The 18,257-nt window shown below is 43.4% G+C and overlaps 1 protein-coding gene across 1 annotated transcript in view; it reads right to left on the minus strand.

Annotated features, from left to right (window-relative positions):
- The window catches only part of CLN3 (CLN3 lysosomal/endosomal transmembrane protein, battenin), a 29,527-nt gene that overhangs the window by 8,541 nt on the left and 2,729 nt on the right, over positions 1 to 18,257 (minus strand). The window contains exons 3-13 of the mRNA XM_077447426.1: positions 15,153 to 15,243; positions 12,514 to 12,570; positions 12,288 to 12,367; positions 11,375 to 11,460; positions 10,982 to 11,054; positions 7,991 to 8,134; positions 7,719 to 7,843; positions 5,884 to 5,945; positions 3,444 to 3,512; positions 3,299 to 3,354; positions 1,271 to 1,364 (exon numbers count right to left, since the gene is read on the minus strand). Of these exons, the coding sequence (XP_077303552.1) occupies positions 1,271 to 1,364; positions 3,299 to 3,354; positions 3,444 to 3,512; positions 5,884 to 5,945; positions 7,719 to 7,843; positions 7,991 to 8,134; positions 10,982 to 11,054; positions 11,375 to 11,460; positions 12,288 to 12,367; positions 12,514 to 12,570; positions 15,153 to 15,243 (937 nt within the window). The remainder of the gene's footprint in view (positions 1 to 1,270; positions 1,365 to 3,298; positions 3,355 to 3,443; positions 3,513 to 5,883; positions 5,946 to 7,718; positions 7,844 to 7,990; positions 8,135 to 10,981; positions 11,055 to 11,374; positions 11,461 to 12,287; positions 12,368 to 12,513; positions 12,571 to 15,152; positions 15,244 to 18,257) is intronic.

Genomic DNA, 18,257 nt, shown 5'->3' on the forward strand with positions numbered 1-18,257 from the left:
AGACTAAAGCTAACCATTTGCATGCAGGACAAGCAGGTATTATTTTAACTACTTCATGCCCGTATGACGTCCTCCGGTTGAAGTGGTTATACCGGGATAATGCCTGCAGGTGAGGCATCATCTCCGTATGAACATTTTCACCCGGCAAATTCCCTTCTAAGCAGAAGTGATCGAGTGGCTGAATAGCCACTCGATCACTTCTGCAGGTGGTTGAAGGGGCCCCCCACTGCCGCCTTTCCCAGGCTCTGCCATCTGATAGCGGAGCCGGGGAGTGATAAGACTGGTGGCGAGGGCATCACTACACAGAAAGAGGGGACTGATGCTCTTTGTTCCCTCTCTGTGACCCTGGAAACGACAAGCTCACTTCCAGTTTTGACTCTTGGTTTACCGGCCAGGGAAGCAGCTGATCAGACCGATCTGTGTCTGCACTGGAGCCCGGAGGAGAGATTTGTGCTGGAATAGACCCCAGATTTCTCCATAAAGAGGGCCATACTTTCGCAATAAAGTTGGTAAAAATGTAAAAGTTAAAGTGATAGTGTAAAAAAAAAAAAAAAAAAATTATATTATAATATATATATATATATATATATATATATATATATATATATAATAAATAAAGCATCCCCCCCCATGCTTACATGTAAACGCGAGTGCAAATGTTCCGTGATCACAAAACGTCAGAGCGAGAGCAATAATTTTTAGCTCCAGACCTCCTGCGTAACTCTAAACTGATAACCTGTAAAGGCTTTTAACGCTAATAAAGATTATTAGGTAGTGTAGTATTGCACCATGCCACAGACGTACACACATTTTAAAGCGAGACATGTTTGGTATCTATTTACTTTGTATAACATCATATTTTATATTCTTTCAAAAAATTGTGTATTATTTAGTGTTTGTGTGCAAAAAAAAGTGCATTTATAAAAAATAAAAAAAAACTGCTGCGCAATTACCATGTGACATAAAAAAATTGCAACACCCACCATTTTTTTTATTCAGGGTCTCTGCTAAAGAAAAATAAAATTATAATGTTTGGGGGTTCCAAGTAATTTTCTAGCAAAAAAAATAAAAAAATACAGCTTTTTACATGTAGGAGAGAAATGTCAGAATTGGCCTGGGTGAGAACTGGTTAATTAATTCTGCAGATCTAAAAATATTGATAACTATTGAACTATTGACATGTTAAAGCTTCTATAAGATTTTAGAAATGGGGGTTGGATCTACCTTAATTTAGCAGCCTGCCGTATTTCTGTTAAATGTGTTTACTTACCTGGAGACATGCAAGGACCCAAATGCGTCTAATAGTGACACAGCGAACAGATGATCGAGATATAAACACTCCGGCCTGGTACAGCATCTGATACCTGAAGAGGAGAAAACCAGGTGACACACAGACACATTAACCACTTCCTTACCGGGCACGCATACCCCCCTTCCTGCCCAGGCCAATTTTCAGCTTTCAGAGCTGTCACTCTTTGAATGACAACATGTAACACTGTACACAAATGACATTTTTATAAATTTTTTTCCCCAAAAGTAGAGCTTTCTTTTGGTGGTATTTAATCTGCCGGATTTTTTTTGTTTTGTTTTTTAGCAAAAAAATACTAAAAAAAAAATAAATAAAAAAAAATAAAGATTTTGAAAAAAACAACAAAAAACTGGTAATTTTTCTCCTTCATCGATGGGCTCTGATTGGCAGCACTGATAGGTGGTACAGGTGGGCACTGGTAGGTGGCACTGATGAGGCGGCACTGGTGGGTGGCACTTATGGGCTCTAATTGGGGGCACAGATGGACATAGGTGGCACAGGTGGGCGGCATTGCTATGCACTGGCAGATGGCACTGGTGGGCACAGATACTTGGGTGTCTAACCCTCTTCGGGACCGCTGTCCCCCTGACACAAGCCAGTGATCAGCTTTTTTTTTTCTGCTCACGCTGACAGTGTGACAGAAAAAAAAAAGCCAATTACCGATCTTTTGTTTACATCATGTAATCAGCTGTCATTGGCTGACAGCGGATCACGTGCCGGGATTACTCCGATCTGTGATCACCTGAGTCTCATTGACTTTGTGATCACAGAGCGTGTCCCGCAGGGAGCGCACAGGCAGCTCATGCATGGGAGGACATCTATTGATGACCTCCTAGCAATTAAGGTCTGCGCAGTAGCCGTCATGAGGCTATAGCGTGGGTGCAAAGCGGTTAAATAAAGCAAAGAACAGTAGGTAATATGTAGTAACCTATACCCACCAATCAGAATTCAGCTTACACTGACCCAACTTCACTTTGTTTTGTATGCTATGGGTCACTGCACCTTACAGTGTCGATGGTCTTTTGTTCACTTCAATTAGGTTTTGCATTCTTATACAGTAGACTGTAAGGTCTAGGAAATGCAAAACCCAGTAGAAGGGAAGTAGGTCAGAGGAACTGGTCAAGTAAATCTTTATAGCACGTCTCTTCTGCAATAAAACAAACTAGCTTGGCTGTTCACAATCTTCTTTTGCAGGTACACTGAGCTGTGCATGCGCTGCTCATTGCACATTCTCATGACAGTTCCTAGGTGCTGCGGTGAATCAACTCCTGCGCATGCACGGGAGTTTTGCTATCCTGCGTTCATCAATCAAAAGGGCTGAAGATCCAACACTTTGACAGAAGCGAGAGGGAAGAGGTTAGCGCTGGCGATTGAGCTCACAGATGAAGCTAGTTGGAGCGGAGGGAAGCATTTGCTCTTTAGGATGACCCTCCAACTCCCGCTCTCCATATCCAGTAACACATGGGTATCAGATCCAGTTGGGTGTGTAATATACTGTAACCTGCAAAGACTCTACTCTGCCTTGTGACATGACTGTCCAAGCAGGGAAAAGGGATCAATCCAGATGCCACAAATCGGACCAAACCCATAGGCAACAACGGTGAAAGCAGTGTCAGTCCAGACTACATTCAGGCCATGCATTGACGCATTTCGCCTCACTCACAGGGCTTATTAATGGGCCTCCATGACTAAGCCACGTGGGTGGGGCAAAACACACAGGGGGAGGAATGGCCTGGCTGGAGCTTGAGCTGACACTGCTTTCACCATTGTTATCTATGGGTTTCATGCGGCACCTGGGATTGATCCCTTTTCCCTGTTTGCATATATTGAGCGGAGATGAGCTCCTTCCTAACCTGCACTCACCAGCAGCTGTTCACCAGACTTGGACCGACAGGAGCCTGGGACGGCACCTCCTGTCTTTTGTGTGGGTTTGCAATGACTGACCAAGGTTTGAGAAGGTTAGAGATACAGTCTAAGAAAATGACTTACCATCTGTACTGCTCCGAGTGGCTCGTCGTGATGTCAGGGAAATAAATTAATTCAAACTAGGAGAAAAAAAAAAAAAAAAAAAAAGGGGATTAGCCAGCATTGATACCATGCTCTCCATCTACCACCCTGGAAAAGCCGTACTCACCAGGCCCTGGTTAATGAAGTATTCTGCAAAGTACACCAAAGACAGGGGAATCATATACTTCAGTAGAGACTGTGAAGAACAACAGTGGAGACTGTATGAGATACCTTTCTCCAACCACTACTATAATTAAATTAGGTTAGAAAAAAAAAAAAAAAAAAAAGACACAAGTCCATCTAGTTCAACCAAAAATATTAAATTGAAACCCTCCATAACCACTTGCCCTCTGGAAGATTTACCCCCCTTCATGACCAGGCAATTTTTTGGTACTGTGTTACTTTAACAAAAAAAATAAAAAAAATTTTTCCCACAAATAGACCACTCTTTTGGTGGTATTTGATCACTACTGGGTTTTCTTATTCTTTGCGCTATAAACTAAAAAAAATTAAAAAAACAGAACGGTTTGAAATATATATATATATATATATATATATATATATATATATATATATATATATATATATATATATATATATAAAAAATTCTCTTGCACGGTATTTGTGCAGTAATTTTCCAAACACTTTTTACAAAACAAACAAAAAAAAATAAAAAATAAAAAACACAACATAGCTCAATTGTTTTGCATCATGTGAAAGATGATGTTACGCCGAGTAAATAGATACCCAACATGTTACGCTTTAAAATTGCGCACACTTGTGGAATGGCGCCAAACTTCCGCACTTAAAAATCCCCAGAGACGTCACGTTACATTTTTTTTTTTTTTACAGGTTACCCGTTTAGAGTTAGAGGAGGTCTAGCACTAGAATTATTGCTTTCGCTCCCACATTCGTGGCGATACCTTACATGTGTGGTTTGAACGTCGTTTACATATGTGGGCACTTCTGCGCGTGAGCACGCGGGGAAAGGGGCGCTTTCATTTTTTTTTTTTTTTCATCGTTTAAATTTTACTTTTCTAATTTGACACTTTCATTTTTTTTTGATTACTTTCATTCCTATTACAAGACATGTAAGCATGCCTTGTAAGAGGAATAGTGTGCAACAGTGCTTACCAGAGCAACTTGACCCTCTATTTTAAAAGAAGTCAGCATGTGTTTGTGTACAGGGGATCCTCCGTGGTAAGGTGTAACACTCATCACATACAGGTCTCTATTGGTCACCTTCTGATTCTCCAGGATGGGCATAAACTGAAAAGCCAAGGGTGCCATAGTGCAAAACCAGATGGACTAAAGTTTATATATTAAAAAAAAAAAAAGCTAAAATACTCACAAAATGTATGTAATGCATATGATAAATGGAGCTGGTCCTGGGAATCGACCAGGCCAATTCCAGACTTCAGGATGACCTCACGAACGTCAGCGTATATGTTTCGCCATAAATTACGTCTTCCAGGGCAAGGAAGTCATATTTGGTCACCACACAGTATTTATCGAGAACGGGCATAGGGAGACCGGAAAGTGAGGCAGAAACCAATACAGATCCAAGCCTCACTCAAAAGCAGGGGTGTTTAAATGTTTGACCTTCCTGAGCCACATTGGAAGAAGATGCGGGATGGTCTTGGGCCACACATAAAATACACCAACAATAAGGATAGGTAAATGAGCAGTTTGTCCTGTGGTACCCTCAGCGGGTAGGTGCAACCGCTAAGCTCCTCCTTCATTATGACACGTCACAGGCGGGCGCACCTATTGGTGCCTCACTACACAGCCAACAATTACCTGTGGTGATCGCGGCTGGGAGCAGACAAAGTGATTACAGTAGTGATCGCCATTGATAATCACTATCTGACATGAGCCATCAAAAAAGAAAATAGGCAAGATAAAAAAAAAGGAGAAAAATAAAAACAGCAGAAACCAGCCATAAAAGTATGTACCTGCTGATGGCTTCCCCATGCTCATTCCTTTTTATGTGTCCTCTACACACTGAATGCGTTCATTAAAGTGGAGCTCCACCCTAAAATGGAACTTCCGCTCATCAGAACCCTCACCCCCCTCCGGTGCCACAATTGGCACCTTTCGGGGGGGGGTGGGCAGATACCTGTATAGTACAGGTATTTGCACCCACTTCCGGGCATAGATACCTGCAGAATCTGCAGATATTTACGCCACTTCCTGTCCCTTGCCCGCTGTCTGCTGGGAAATACACGGGTCCCAGAGACAGTAGGGACAGTCCGTATTGCACAGCGCGACTCGCGCATGCGCAGTAGGGAAGCCGCAAGGCTTCACTTCCTAATTCCCATAGTGAAGATGTCGGCGGCAGCACCCGAGAGCCGAGCAACAGATCGGCTTCGGGTGCCCACATAGCGGGCGTGCTGGACAGGGGAGTGCCCATATTTTGAAAGTCTGCAGCTGCAGTGTTTGTAGCTGCTGACTTTTAAAAAAAAAAACTGCGGAACTCTGCTTTAACGCCAGGCAACTAAGAGGCCAACCTTCATATTCTCACAATGCAAGTTACCTTTAATACTAATAAAGCATCCTTGTCTCACCTTAATGATTTGCCACTTTTTAAGGAGCGTCAGATGGGGACCAGATGGTGTCAAATGAGGACCTGTAAAAACACAGCAACAGACACCCAATCAAAACTCATATTACATTGTCAGACTTTGGGTGGTTATAGCAGGATGACGCCTGCAGCTGCAGGCATCATCCTGGTATTGTTTTTTTTTTTTCAGCCAGCGGTCAGCTTTCTTGCACAAGCAATATCAGCGCTGGCCAACCATAGAGCTGATCAGAGACTGGAATGTCTCTGCTCATCTCGATTGTCTAAGACAGGGGTCTCAAAACTTTTTAAAATAAAAAGGGCCAATTTATGGTCCTTCAGACTTTAGGGCAGAAAAGGCTGGCCAGTGGGAGTAGATAATGCCTCAGGCTCGGTGGTCAGTGGGATTAAAAAAAAAAAAAAAAGGGGGTGGATGTATGTATGTATGTATGTATGTATGTATGTATGTATGTATGTATGTATGTATGTATGTATGTATGTGTATATATATATATATATATGTATATATATATATATATATATATATATATATATATATAAAATCACATAGCACCCCTGTGGTCAGGAGAAGGAATAGTGCCCCTTCATTGGTGTCAGTGGGAGGAATAGTGCCCCTTTATTGGTATCAGTGAAAGGAATCGTGCCCCATCATTGGTATCAGCAGGAGGAATTGTGCCCCATCATTGGTATCAGTGCGGAGGAATAATGGCTCATCATTGGTATCAGTGGGAGGAATAATGGCTCATCATTGGTATCAGTGGGAGGAATAATGGGCCGTCATTGATATCAGTGGGAGGAATAATGGGCCGTCATTGATATCAGTGGGAGGAATTGTGCCCCATCATTGGTATCAGCAGGAGGAATTGTGCCCTATCATTGGTATCAGTGCCCCATCATTGGTATCAGTGCGGAGGAATAATGGCTCATCATTGGTATCAGTGGGAGGAATAATGGCCCGTCATTGGTATCAGTGGGAGGAATTGTGCCCCATCATTGGTATCAGTGTGGAGGATTAGTGCCCCTTCATTGGTGTCAGTGGGAGGAATAGGAGGAATAATACCCCATCATTAGCGTCAGTGGGAGGAATAGTGCCCCATCATTGGTGTCAGGAGGAAGAATTTATGCTCCACAATTGGTGTCAGTAAGAGGAATAATACCCCATTGTTGATGTCAGAGGGAGGAATACTGTCCCAAGGGCTGAAAAGGCAAGCAAATGGTTTGGAGACCACTGGTCTAAGAAACTGAAAGCGATGAGCATTTCATCACTACAGTTTTGCAGTTGTTAACGATCCCTTAGAACCAGTTCACACCAGATGCAATTCCATGGGCTTTTATTTCTGCACAAAATGCATGCACAGTGTTTTCCATGTATTCCTATGGCTCTAGATCACACAAGTCAGCAGCCAGTTTCCAGTCAGTTTGTGCACCAGAAATGGACCGGAAACTGTCTGCATGGTGTGAACTAGAGCCATTGGAATACATGGAAAACACTGTGCATGCATTTTTAGTGCAGAAAAAAAGCACACGGAATTTCATCTGATGTGAACTAGCACCAGTGGTTTGAAAAACAGTTTTACTGAAACTTTGCGGTAATATTGTGCGACATAAAAAATTGGAACTACCACTATTTTTTTCTCCAGGGTGTCTGCTTTCAGAAAATATATAATGTTTGGGTTTTTTTGTATAGTCTTCAGGCCTAAAATGATTTTTTATTCTAATTAAAAAAAAAAAAAAATGCAAAAAAACAGCCCTGGGAGCAAAAAAGGTTAAAGCATACTTTTATCTACCTGTTGTAATACAGTTCTGGCATTCAAAGTGTACCTGTCTGCTGGACAGAGGATTCATTCAGCAGGGGTCGCTGGTGAGTAGGGATGTAGCTTCTGCTGGATCCTTTAGGGAACCTCCAACGAGGAAGAGAAGGTGGCGGGACTAAGAGGAAAAAATAACTGAGAAAGAGAAGACCGTGACACCGCTCAGTTTATTTTACCCAGGAGGTTCCTGCAGAAAGATTCTATGAAACTTCATCCAAAGTTTAATTTGGTTAACCTGATAGAATTAATTCACACAGGAGGTGTCCAAATTTCTGTACTCACCTTACGAGGAGCAGTATGGGGATAATCAACATGACCAGCAAGGAGTTCCGCGGGGACAGACCAGCCGCTGTGAGTCCCAGATAGGAGAGGGCACCAAGGATACCGGCACCGCCCGTCCCAGAGGACCAATACGACACCACGTCACTGATAGGAAGACCCATGGGCCAATCAAGAGAGAAGCAGGAAGAGGCAAAAAGTAAAATGTTTATTATGTATTTATAGAGAACTTTGATCATTTGTAGAAACGGTAACTAAATAAACCATATAGAGGCGGATTGTGGAAAAAGTTATATTTTACAACTTCTATCCTTTTGGAGGTTCTCATTTACCAGGTCATGGTATATCTCGTAGTAGTTAGTCACATTCAACTGGATTTTTCCTATAATGTTGACGTTTTGTAGCTTCTCTGAGCTATTTCTTCAGTTCTAATGAGTGTCAGGAACATACGTCAGCACTGATATCCACCCACAGACACCTTAATCCAGGGGTCTCCAAACTTTCTAAGCAAGGGGCCCTTTAACTGTCCTTTAGACTTCAGGGGGGCCAGACTGTGGCCATCGGGAGTAGAAAAGGTCCGGACGTCAGCAGGATAAAATAACGTCACTTCCGCCTATAGCTCTTAAAAGGGGCAATATATATATATATATATATATATATATATATATATATATATATATATATATATATACACACACACACACACACACACACACACCAGGGGGGATCGAAAGTTTGGGCACCCCAGGTAAAAATGTGTATTAATGTGCATAACAAAGCCAAGGAAAGATGGAAAAATCTCCAAATGGCATCAAATTACAGATTAGACATTCTTATATGTCAAAAAAAGTTAGATTTTATTTTCATCATTTACACTTTGAAAATGACAGAAAACAAAAAAAAAATGGCGTCTGCAAAAGTTTATATTAATACACATTTTTACCTGGGGTGCCCAAACTTTCGATCCCCACTGTATTATATATATATATATATATATTTTTTTTTAATGACAACATTTTTAATTTTTTTTTTTTTTTTGTATTTTAGTGTAAATATGAGATGTGAGGTCTTTTTTGACCCCCAGATCTCATATTTAAGAGGCCCTGTCATGCTTTTTTTTCCCCATTACAAGGGATGTTTACATTACTTGTAATAGGAATAAAAGTGACATTTTTATTTTTAAAAAATGTAGAAAAAAAAAAAGTAAACAGTAAAAAAAAAAAAAAAAAATTGTAAACGCTCTCCATTCCGCAGAGTTTGCGTGCAGAAGCGAACGTATACGTGAGCAGCGCCCACATATGAAAATGGTGTTCAAACCACACATGTGAGGTATCGACGCGATCGTTAGAGTGAGAGCAATAATACTAGTTCTCCTCTGTAATGCAAAACATGCAACCGGTAGAATTTTTTAAACGTCGCCTATGGAGATTTTTAAGGGTAAAAGTTTGTCGCCATTCCATGAGTGGGAGCAATTTTGAAGCGTGACGTGTTGGGTATCAATTTACTCGGCGCAACTATATCTTTCACAATATAAAAAAATTGGGCTAACTTTACTGTTGTCTTATTTTTTTCAAAACAAAAAGTGCGCTTGTAAGACCGCTGTGCAAATACATTGTGACAGAAAGTATTGCAACGGCTGCCATTTTATTCTCTAGGGTGTTAGAAAAAAAATGTATAATGTTTGGGGGTTCTAAGTAATTTTCTAGCAAAAAACAAACAAACACTGTTTTTGATTTGTAAACACCACATCTAAAAAAAGAGGCCCGTTGATGTGTCGAATAATATCCCCCATCGGAAAGTGTCCGCCCTGTACTGCGCTTGTGCAGTACGGAGGTCAAGGAGATTCGAAAAGTCTCCGAAGATGAACGGCGCCTGCACAGTGAGTTCAGGTTCAAACCCCACCAGCCAAGTGGACATAAGAGTTATAATAAAAAGTACCCGAGCGAAGTGAGGCCGTGCCCAAAGCGTGGCGAGCGAAGCGTGGGGCCCTGTTACCATGTGCAACCGTATGTCCACCTGGATGGTGGGGCTTGCACCTGGACTCAGTGCGCAGGCGCCGTTCTTCTTTGGAGACTTTCGGAGTCTCTTTCTACTCCTAGATTGTAAGCTCTAACGAGCAGGGCCCTCCGATTCCCCCTGTCTTGAATTGTATTGTATTGTATTGTCTACCCTAATGTTGTAAAGCGCTACGTAAACTGTCGGCGCTATATAAATCCTGTATAATAATAATACTCCGCGCTGCGCCTGCGCAGTACAGGGGCAGACACTATCCGATGGCAGGACAGTTTTTGACAGAAGACCGGTCTTAAAGTGGTTAATGAAAAAAAACACTAAAGTAAGCCTGATTTTTTTGTATAATGTGAAAGATGATGTTATGCCGAGTAAATAGATGCCCAATACGTCACGCTTTAAAATTGCGCACACTCGTGGAATGGCACCAAACTTCGGTACTTAAAAATCTCCATAAGCTACACTTTCAAAAATGTTTACAGGCTACCTGTTTAGAATTACAAAGGAGGTCTTAGGCTAGAATTATTGCTCTCCCTCTAACGTTTGCTTCACATGCCTCACATGTGTGGTTTGAACGCCGTTTACATATGCATTCCCTTCTGCAAGGGGGCTCTTGGGGACACTTTCCCTTTACATTTTTTTTTATCACTTTTATTCCTATTACAAGGAATGTAAACAAGGAAGGAGAGCGCTTCTCTGATAGGGCGCTGGAGAAGAGGAGGAGCCAGGAGCGCTGCTGAGGGATCCCAGAAGAGGAGGATCGGGGCCACTCTGTGCAAAACCAACTGCACAGCCGAGGTAAGTATGGGGGGTGGGGGGTGTATAGAGGACTGAAAATAATGGCTTCCCCCCCCGGGGGTGCATAAGTCAACAGCACACAATCAGACCAATACAGGATTAACAAAAGATGGACTCTGATTAGTTGCCATATCAATTCACTACTATTTTATTAAATAAATGACAGTATAGACTTCAGCTAGTTACCTGTAAAAGAAAGCGGTGAGGCTGAGAAAGGTGATCTCCCCCAATCCGGAGGACACGCTGGCAAAGATCACACCTGGAGGGGGGGGGGGGGGGGACATCAGTTTTTTATGAAAGAAAAGAAAAAGTGAACAAAACGTGAAGGTCGGTAGCATTGGGGAAACAAAAAAATAAATAAAAAAAACACAACTCCTTGCATACATGAATTGGATTAAAGTATTGAACCCAGAGGGTTGGCATGGGAGCGAAGCAATTCTTTTTCCAGAAGCGGGCAGCAATGGCAGACTATATATTCCTGTTGTGACAAGTTTCCATTAAAGAAGAACTCTGCTTAAAAATAAAAAAAAGTTGCCAAGCACAGAGAAGAGATGGATATGGGTTTTATGATATACTCACCCAATAGGCTCACTGCTATATCTGTGGAGAAGGACACAAGGAGGAAGCTGCTGGCCGCGGTGATGACGCACACACACACCCTGTAACTGAGAGGCAGGAGAGACATCACAATGGGAAACCATGTGCCAGGACAGTGGTGGGCTCTGCCACATCGCCATATTAGGCTCAATTCTACCGAAACCTCTGTCTGCATGGAGTTTGTACATTCCTCTACTAGCAGGCTAACGGCCTTCTGACCCAATTATGTTTTGCAATTGTGGTGGGGACATTAGAGTGTAAGCTCCTCTGGTCACTGATGTGACTGGCTCAGTGTTCTCTGTACAGCACTGCAGTATATATCTGAGCTATACACTGTAGGTGTATAATATTATTATGCATCTATATATCTCTGACATATACAATCATGCTGTACATAGAACACTGAGCCAGTCACATCAGTGCCAGAAGAGCTTACAGAGTGTGTGTGTGTGTGTGTGTGTGTGTGTATATATATATATAGCTCTGACACAGTAGTGCTGTGCAGAGAACACTGAGCCAGAAGAGCTTACAGTCTAATGTCCCTCCACAGTCACACACTATTATAATTATTATTAATAGTGTGTGACTGTGGAGGGACATTAGAGAGTGTAAGCTCTTCTGGCACAGAGACTGATGTGACTGGCTCAGTGTTCTCTGTACAACACTGCGGTATATGTCAGAGCTATATAAATGTATAATAATAATAATAATAATAGTGTGCGACTGTGGGGGGACATTAGAGTGTAAGCTCTTCTGTTGCAGAGACTGAAGAGACTGGCTCAATGTTCTCTGTACAGCACTATGGAATATGTCAGGTCTATATAAAATGTATAATAATAGTGTGTGACTGTTGTGGGGGGAACATTATGAGATATATACCTAAGAAGTCACTTACTTATAAGGAATCTGCTCAATGTAGAATGGTGCAGTGAATTTAATGACCAGTGTGGGCAAGATGTCAGCCAAGAGGACGGCCTGTAGGAGAGATAAAAAAAAAGATCCAAAAAGACAGAATTATAAAGTGACAGAGAGAGAAACAGACAGATAAAAGGTCATATTTTTAATTAAGCGATGGGTGATCTCGGGGCACAAGGTGGATGGTAAGTCTGATGAATACGTACGGCGGTGGAAATCTGATTACAGTCATATCGGCTGCTGCTGGAATTTGTAACATTCACCTAGAATTAAAAAAAAGTAGACAACAATTAAAGCGGAGCTCTAGACTTGCACGGTTGTATCGGCTCCTCTCTGGGACTGAAATTGCTTACTCTGATTTCACTGCACACTGTGAACACCATGGGGGGGATATTTACGAAAGGGAAAGCCACTTTGCACTGCAAGTGCACTTGAAAGTGCAGTTGCTCTAAATCAAAGGGGAAGATCTGAAATGAGGGGAAGCTCTGCTGATTTTATCATCCAATCATATTAAAGCTAAAATGCTGTTTTTTATTTTCCTTGCATGTCCCCCTCAGATCTACAGTGACTTTACTTTCAAGTGCACTTACAGTGCAAAGTGGATTTTCCATTAGTAAATAACCTCCAATGCGCATTAGAAGCTGCAGCAAGTCAGATAGAGCCAGTCTTATTTCCTGGCTGGAGGACATCCAACATCATCTAGTCCCCCCTTCCAGCCTGACTGTCCCTGGCCCGCCCCTTTCATTCATTAGATGTCAGTTACTTCAATCATGGAGGCTCAGCGTCTCAGGTGGGTGTCGCCTATGTAAATGCAATCTGCTTAGTAACACCCACTCCTCCAGACTGACACCTGCCCATCAAGACAATTTCATATTTGTATAACCCCTCCCACAAGCCAGATTACCGCTTGCATCAGGGCCTCGGGCTCTTGAGAGGATCACTGATGCTGATGCCCCTCCCACCAGCCACGATCTGCCCACATTGCATAGAGAATCACACAGGCCGGTGATTAGGTCACTGGGTCCAAAATGAGGCAAGAGATGAAAAGGCAAAAGGTTTTATTGAAAAGCTTAAATAGCATGTTGATTGTGTAGTGTAGGGGGTGATTGGGGGTGGAAGGAAATCTCCAATTATGTCACAACCGGTGACTCTCCAGCAGAAGATTTAGACTAGTTGGCTCTACTGCCCATGTGTGTGCATGCACCTGACAGAATAACAGAAGCCTCGTTGGATCTTCCAATCGGCGCAGTATGCATGTGCAGGGCATATCACTAACTTTTTTTTTTTTTTAACTTGTCGAGTTCTCCAATGGCTGCCAATGCGGCGATTGGAAAATCAGAAAGGGTATTTATTATTCTATCAGGGGCTTGCATGCGCATGGGCAGAAGAAATCTCATCAAAATCTTCTGCTGGAGAGTCACTGGAAGTGACGTAATTGGAGAGTTTGACATCCTAGAGCAGGGGCGGCCCATCCATCATGGGAGCCCGGGCCCCGTCCCCGCTCTCCACGCCACCCCCTATATACAAAGAATAGATTCGTGCATAGCATGAATCTATCCGTGGCCATCGCAGCCGCCCCTTATTCATGCGTCTGGCCCCTTTCAGGGCACCAGGTGCAATAAATTACAGCAGCTGGGTTTTCTTCTTCTTCTTTGAAGCACCTGATTAGAGCCAGAGGCTCTAATAGGCTTCAAAATAGGGTGGGCTCGGGTGGCAGAGGAATGCGTCCAGAGCCCACCCAGGTGTGTTAGAACAGCGAATGAATATTCGCTGTTGCAACACCGATTCTCCTCCCTGCCAATCAGGAAGCGGCTCTGATATCCGGCACCCGACTGGCTGAAAGGACTCCTAGGAAGAGGGGAGGAGACGCACAGCGGAAGCGAGGAGGAGAAGAGCCGCTGGCTGATGCCTGGATGCCCAGTCCCCGCTGCCTAGATGGGGTAAGTGCGGGTGGACCAACCAACAGACAGTGGGGGGGATTTGTTTGTGCCCCCCCCAACAAAAAAAACATTTGCCAGCCACCACTGTCCTCGAGAATAAAATAAAATAGTGGTAGTTCCAATTTTTTAGATCACACGATATTACCATAATTAAATGAAAGTTCATTTTAGGGCACACAAATGCAAGAAAATTACCCAATTTTTTGGTAAAATATAAAAGCGGAGGTTGCAGTAGTAATTCGATACCAAACATATCAAACCTAAAATTTGCGTGCGCCCATAAAATGCCATCAAACTTTAGTACCCTACATTTTCCATAGGGGGACGCTTTAAAAGCCCCCTACATGTCATCAGTTTAGTGTTGCAGAGGAGGTCTGGTGCTAGAATCATTGCTTTCACTCAGACGTACGCGGCGATATGTAGCATGTGTGTCGCTATCAGCGTTTTCACGCGTAGGCGCCTCCCAACACGTGCATTTATGCTCGTATGTCCGTATATGTGAGGGGGGTTCCTCAAAAACTTTTAGTTGGATTTTATGTGCTTGTGTGTAACTTTAGTTGTTTACAATTTGAAAAAAAAAATAAAAATCTTAATTTTGTATTTATCACATAGGGGGCTGAGCAAGGGAAGCTGCCGCTGAAGAGCTGCATAGATGGGGTAAGTGCACCAGACCCGCCCACCGACCCGACCTGGGGGGGGGGGGGGGGGGTCTACTGTTTGCCCCTTCCCCGAAAAAATATTACCACCACCCACCACTGCCAAGGGAATTTACTCCCACTTTAACAGCTCACAGTAAAGGTTTTGTTCCCCATTGGTCAGCGTTGACCCTTTATTCCTAAACAAGATTTGTGCGTTGTGAGTGGATTCTGCCAATCAGCTCCTGCCCCCCCTCCAGGATGACTTACCGTTGACGTCTCATTGGTCTCTGTCCGGAGGATGTCATGGGCAGCACTCAGCATCACCACATAGGCAAAGTTATTACATAGACCCAGCAACCTGCGAGACAAGAGCCACAAAAATGAGACAATACCAAAAGACACACAATGAGTTTGGTACATAAAAAATAAAAAATAAAAAATAAAAAAAAACACAAAAACACTTGGACTATACCAAATCCAGGTTTTAAGGGTCTCCCCTGACTAAACCTCCTCGGCCCCCCCCCCCCCCTAGTTTCTAGTTATAACAATTCCCAGTATGCACCTTGGGATCCCCAAAGTTTAAAGTATCTTTACTATGCGGCACTGGCTGGCAGGATTGTCCTCGGTGTACACGGGTCGCCGACATTTCACACACACACACACACGGTGAGAGGCTCCAGGGTTTTTTGTGACCGATATGGAGAAAACATTTTTTGTTTTCTCAGAATCTTAATAAGTTCTGTTCTGGGTCCTGGAGCCCAGAGACTTTGCAGCACTGCGGATGGGAAACGCCTCCGTTCCTAGATCTACATCTTACCTGGTAATGAGACTTCATTATAAAATACCTGGGAAATTTGTAGGAGGGGCTTAAAAAAAGATATGGTAAATAAAAACCTACTATGCTCTGAGTCAAGAGTGCATAACGAACACAGAGTACAGGGATCAGGAGTAAGTAACACAGAGTGCAGGGATCAGGAATAAGTAACACAGAGTGCAGGGGTCAGGAATAAGTAACACAGAGTGCAGGGGTCAGGAATAAGTAACACAGAGTGCAGGGGTCAGGAATAAGTAACACAGAGTGCAGGGGTCAGGAATAAGTAACACAGAGTGCAGGGGTCAGGAATAAGTAACACAGAGTGCAGAGATCAGGAATAAGTAAATATTCCAACTGCAGGAGCCACACAGCATATACAGGCTGCAAATAAGCACATTCTCCAGAAACAGTCACATGTTGTGTAATGGCCTCACAGTTCTTCATGTCTTAGCAGCAAAGTAAAATAGGAAGAAGTCTCCCACAGGCACTGCGGTGGTCTCGATTTTGGCTCCAGATCAGTTTCTAGAGCTAGAGGAAGTGAGAGTACAGCGCACACATCCTCCCTGCTCTCTACTCATTACCAGCTTCGGCTGCGATTACTGACAGCATGACTAATGTCACTGTCGACAAATAAAAAGTCAGCATTGCCGGTCCATATCCTGTATATTCCCCAGTATGCTCATTATGAGTCTCAGCTGTGCACAGGCCTGATACACAGGGCTTACTCTCTATTGTGAAGGCTCACTGCTGGGTGAAAAGGCTGACTGCTGACAGAACACTAAAAAACAAAACAAAAAAAAAGTACAAGATCTGCCTGCTTGTTTTGGGGGGACACATTTGGTGCCCCATTAGGAACTGGCATGAGTTTAGTTGGGTGGCTTGGACATGAAGACGAGTTTAGTTGGGTAGCTTGGACATGAAGATGTTGTTTTGTATGTTTTATGCTATGGAATTGCTGTACTAATCCCTCTCCTGCATTGAAACAGTGTTTGTTTTCTGTCTTCAATAAAACTGCAGGTCAGATCTTCTGTGACTGTCCCTGGGTGTCCCTTTCTCGTGCATGGTTTACCACCGCTGATACTAACTAATGCCCCGAACACACGATCGGAAATTCCGCCAGCAAAAGTCGGATGAGAGCTTTTGGTGGGAAATTCCGACCGTGTGTATGCTCCATCGGACTTTTGCTGGCGGAGTTTCGACCAGCAAAAGATTGAAAGCAGGTTCTCAACTTTTCGGTCGGAATTTCCGATCGTCTGTACAAATTCCGACATGCAAAATTCCTACGCATGCTCGGAAACAATTTGACGCATGCTCGGAAGCATTGAACTTCATTTTCTCGGCTCGTCATAGTGTTGTACATCACCGCATTCTTGGCGGTCGAAAGTTCAGAGGACTTTTGTGTGGCCGTGTGTATGCAAGACAGCTTGAGCGGAATCCCGTCGGAAAAACCATCAGAGCTTTTTCTGACCGCGGTATAAGCCTATTCCCCTTGCAATACCTAAACTTTTTTTTTTTTTTTTAAGCAAAGATTAAAATCCCAGTCTAAGAAATTTTGGGTATTGATAAGCCCCGTACACACGAGAGGACTTATGTCCGACAGACTTCCGAAGGAGTTCTGCCGGAGTTCTGCCGGAGTTCCGACAGAGTTCCGACAGAGTTCCGACAGAGTTCCGACAGAGTTCCGACAGAGTTCCGACAGAGTTCCGACAGAGTTCCGACAGAGTTCCGACAGAGTTCTGACAGAGTTTCCGAATGAGCGGACTTGGCCACACACAATCACACTAAACTCCGACGGATTCGAACGTGATGACGTACGACTGGACTCGAATAAGGAAGTTCATAGCCAGTAGCCAATAGCTGCCCTAGCGTCGGTTTTAGTCCGTCGGAGTAGCATACACACGAGCGAATTTTTCGAAGGGACCGGGTCCGGCGGAGTTCCGTCGGAAAAATTTGAAGCATGTTCCATATTCTAAAGTCCGTCAGACTTTGGTGAATCAAAAGTCTGTTGCAGCTCACACACGATCGAATAGTCTGACGGAATCAGTCCGTCGGACTTTGGATGTTGAAAAGTCCGCTCGTGTGTACGGGGCATTACACTTTATAACACTTGTCTCCTGTTGCTCCCTGTACCATCCTGGCTTGTAGGACTACCTGTCAATTTGGTGGCCAATAGGAAAGTCTGGAGAATGGCAGTAGGCGGGGCCAGGTGGGTGATTCGGAAGCTGTGGTCACGGTTTGGACCCTGGGGCACAGGGAAGAGGATCCAAGGATGGGAGCTGCTTGCTTTAAGGATCAGGGGCAGATTGGATGGAAGTTGGTTTAGATGGGACAACCAGAAGGCTTAAAGTGTAATTCCACCCAAAAAAAAAAAAAATAATGTTTTAATGCGGTAAAAAAAAAAAAAAAAAAACACAACACACTTGGAGAAATTTTATTTATTTTTTTACTCACCTCTAAATGCCTGTTGCTAGGGGGTCCCTCGTAGTCAGCCTCCTTCAGCGCCTGGGCTCCCGACATCACTTCCCTCTCCCCCCTCCCTATAGGCAATCATCTGGGAC

The sequence above is a fragment of the Lithobates pipiens genome, unplaced genomic scaffold (assembly GCF_037356315.1).
Source record: "Lithobates pipiens isolate NorthernLeopardFrog02 unplaced genomic scaffold, aLitPip1_a1.2 Scaffold_22, whole genome shotgun sequence".
Lineage (NCBI taxonomy): Eukaryota > Metazoa > Chordata > Amphibia > Anura > Ranidae > Lithobates > Lithobates pipiens.